The sequence below is a fragment of the Lolium rigidum genome, chromosome 4 (assembly GCF_022539505.1).
Source record: "Lolium rigidum isolate FL_2022 chromosome 4, APGP_CSIRO_Lrig_0.1, whole genome shotgun sequence".
Lineage (NCBI taxonomy): Eukaryota > Viridiplantae > Streptophyta > Magnoliopsida > Poales > Poaceae > Lolium > Lolium rigidum.
Window position 1 is genome coordinate 250,330,946 of NC_061511.1, and position 1,980 is coordinate 250,332,925.

Below are 1,980 nucleotides of genomic sequence, written 5' to 3' on the forward strand. Positions count from 1 at the left end.
CCTAACCAATCAGAATGACACGGTGCCGCGGATGGCTGCCCACGATCCGCGTGACTCTCCCGAAACCGTATCGTGGCCGTCCGGCAGTCCCGAATCCAACGCTCGAAACCCTCCTTCGCTCCCAAAACCAAAATTCAGAGTCAGCGCGCGCCCGATCATACGAAAATTTGGCAGTCTGGCGCCCACCGGCCGCCTATAAAAGCACCCGATTCCCCACCCTTCTTCCTCACTCCAGTCCCCTCCATTGCAAGCCACATCTCCCAAGAGCTCCTCCCTTCCTCCACCCTAGTCCAGCCTCCCGTCCCGATGGCCCGCACGAAGCAGACGGCGAGGAAGTCCACCGGAGGCAAGGCGCCGAGGAAGCAGCTGGCCACCAAGGCCGCCCGCAAGTCCGCGCCGGCCACCGGCGGCGTCAAGAAGCCCCACCGCTTCAGGCCCGGCACCGTCGCGCTCCGCGAGATCCGCAAGTACCAGAAGAGCACCGAGCTGCTCATCCGCAAGCTCCCCTTCCAGCGCCTCGTCAGGGAGATCGCCCAGGACTTCAAGACCGACCTCCGCTTCCAGAGCTCCGCCGTCTCCGCGCTCCAGGAGGCAGCCGAGGCGTACCTCGTCGGACTCTTCGAGGACACCAACCTCTGCGCCATCCACGCCAAGCGCGTCACCATCATGCCCAAGGACATCCAGCTCGCTCGCCGCATCCGTGGCGAGAGGGCCTAGAGTGCTCATCTAGTATCTGGAGGTGTAGAGATGTACCCTGAGTGCGTGCTGGAATCTAGTAGTTGTGGTAGGAGTTCTTGTTCGTGCAATGATGCCTGTGTTAGGTTGTGTTTGTGTCTGATGTTACCTGCTTGTTATCATCAGTAATGAAATGTTGGCTATCAGATCTGAAATTTGTGCCTCTTGCTTTTAATTATTTGTCAGTGATTTTTTTGTTGTGTGAGCTCATCTTGATCTGATAGTTTGTTGGAAGGTGACTGAAATTCGGGAATTGTCATCTAAAATCTCGAAGTCATTGCATCTTTGTTTTGATGCTGGTGAATCTGTACAGTTTGTGAGATACCATAGCCTTTCTGACTTGGCCCTGCTGAATCTGAACATGTTATGGTGCACCTGTAACTATCGATTTTAACTTGTAGATTATTGTTTGAGGATTGCTGGATTAATGAATTCTGGTTTTGTACCTGGTTTATCAGCCCTGTTCGACTGTTCTGTTCGTCACATAATATCTTGATGCTATTCAGAACAATGAGATTTTGTATTTGATGTATCCTTTCTCAGTCCCTCTGTCACTTGTCACTGACGAACACAAGCAGCTTCCTTTCTTGCTTGTTACATTACTGTAGACAACATCCTCTATCTTGCAGATTGTGTATTTGCATTTACCACTAGCAAGTCTATATATGGACTGTCCCGAAACTGCAAGCAACGGCTCCAGTTCTGTCCCCATTGCATGATGTGTGCTTGCTCCAATCTGACCCCATTTTGCTCTCTGGAGTTGCGGATGTTGGATTAGTTTATCCTGATACATGTTCTAATAATTTTGTTAGCGTCACTGAAAAGTTTGGGTTTGGTACTTTTGAATATGAACATGTTTCAGCCCCCTCTACAAAAAATATTCTGTCTGTTAAGATGCCTTGTTACTCCTTTTTTGTTAATATGCCCAAGGACTTCCAGCTCGCACGCCGCATCCGTGGCGAGAGGACCTAGACTGCTCCTTAATTTAGTGCCTGATCTGGAGGTGTAGAGATGTACCGTGAGTGCGTGCTGGAATCTAGAAGTTGTGGTAGGAGAAGTTCTTGTCGTGCTATGATCCCCTGTGTTAGGTTCTGTTTGTCTCTCATGTTACCTGCTTGTTATCATCAGTAATGAAAATGTTGGCTATCAGATCTGAAATTTGTGCGTCTTGCTTATAATTGTTTTGTCAGTCTGATTTTGTTGGTTGACCTCATCCTGATCTGATAGTTTGTTCCAAGAGGGCCG

At 49.7% G+C, this 1,980-nt stretch overlaps 1 protein-coding gene across 1 annotated transcript; it reads left to right on the forward strand.

Moving 5' to 3' along the window:
- Window positions 1-297: 297 nt before the first annotated feature.
- LOC124650212 (histone H3.2) lies at window positions 298-717 on the forward strand. Its single transcript, XM_047189769.1, has one exon. It carries the CDS (start codon window positions 307-309, stop codon window positions 715-717), a length of 411 nt encoding a protein of 136 aa, XP_047045725.1. The 5' UTR covers window positions 298-306.
- The last annotated feature ends 1,263 nt before the right edge of the window (window positions 718-1,980 follow it).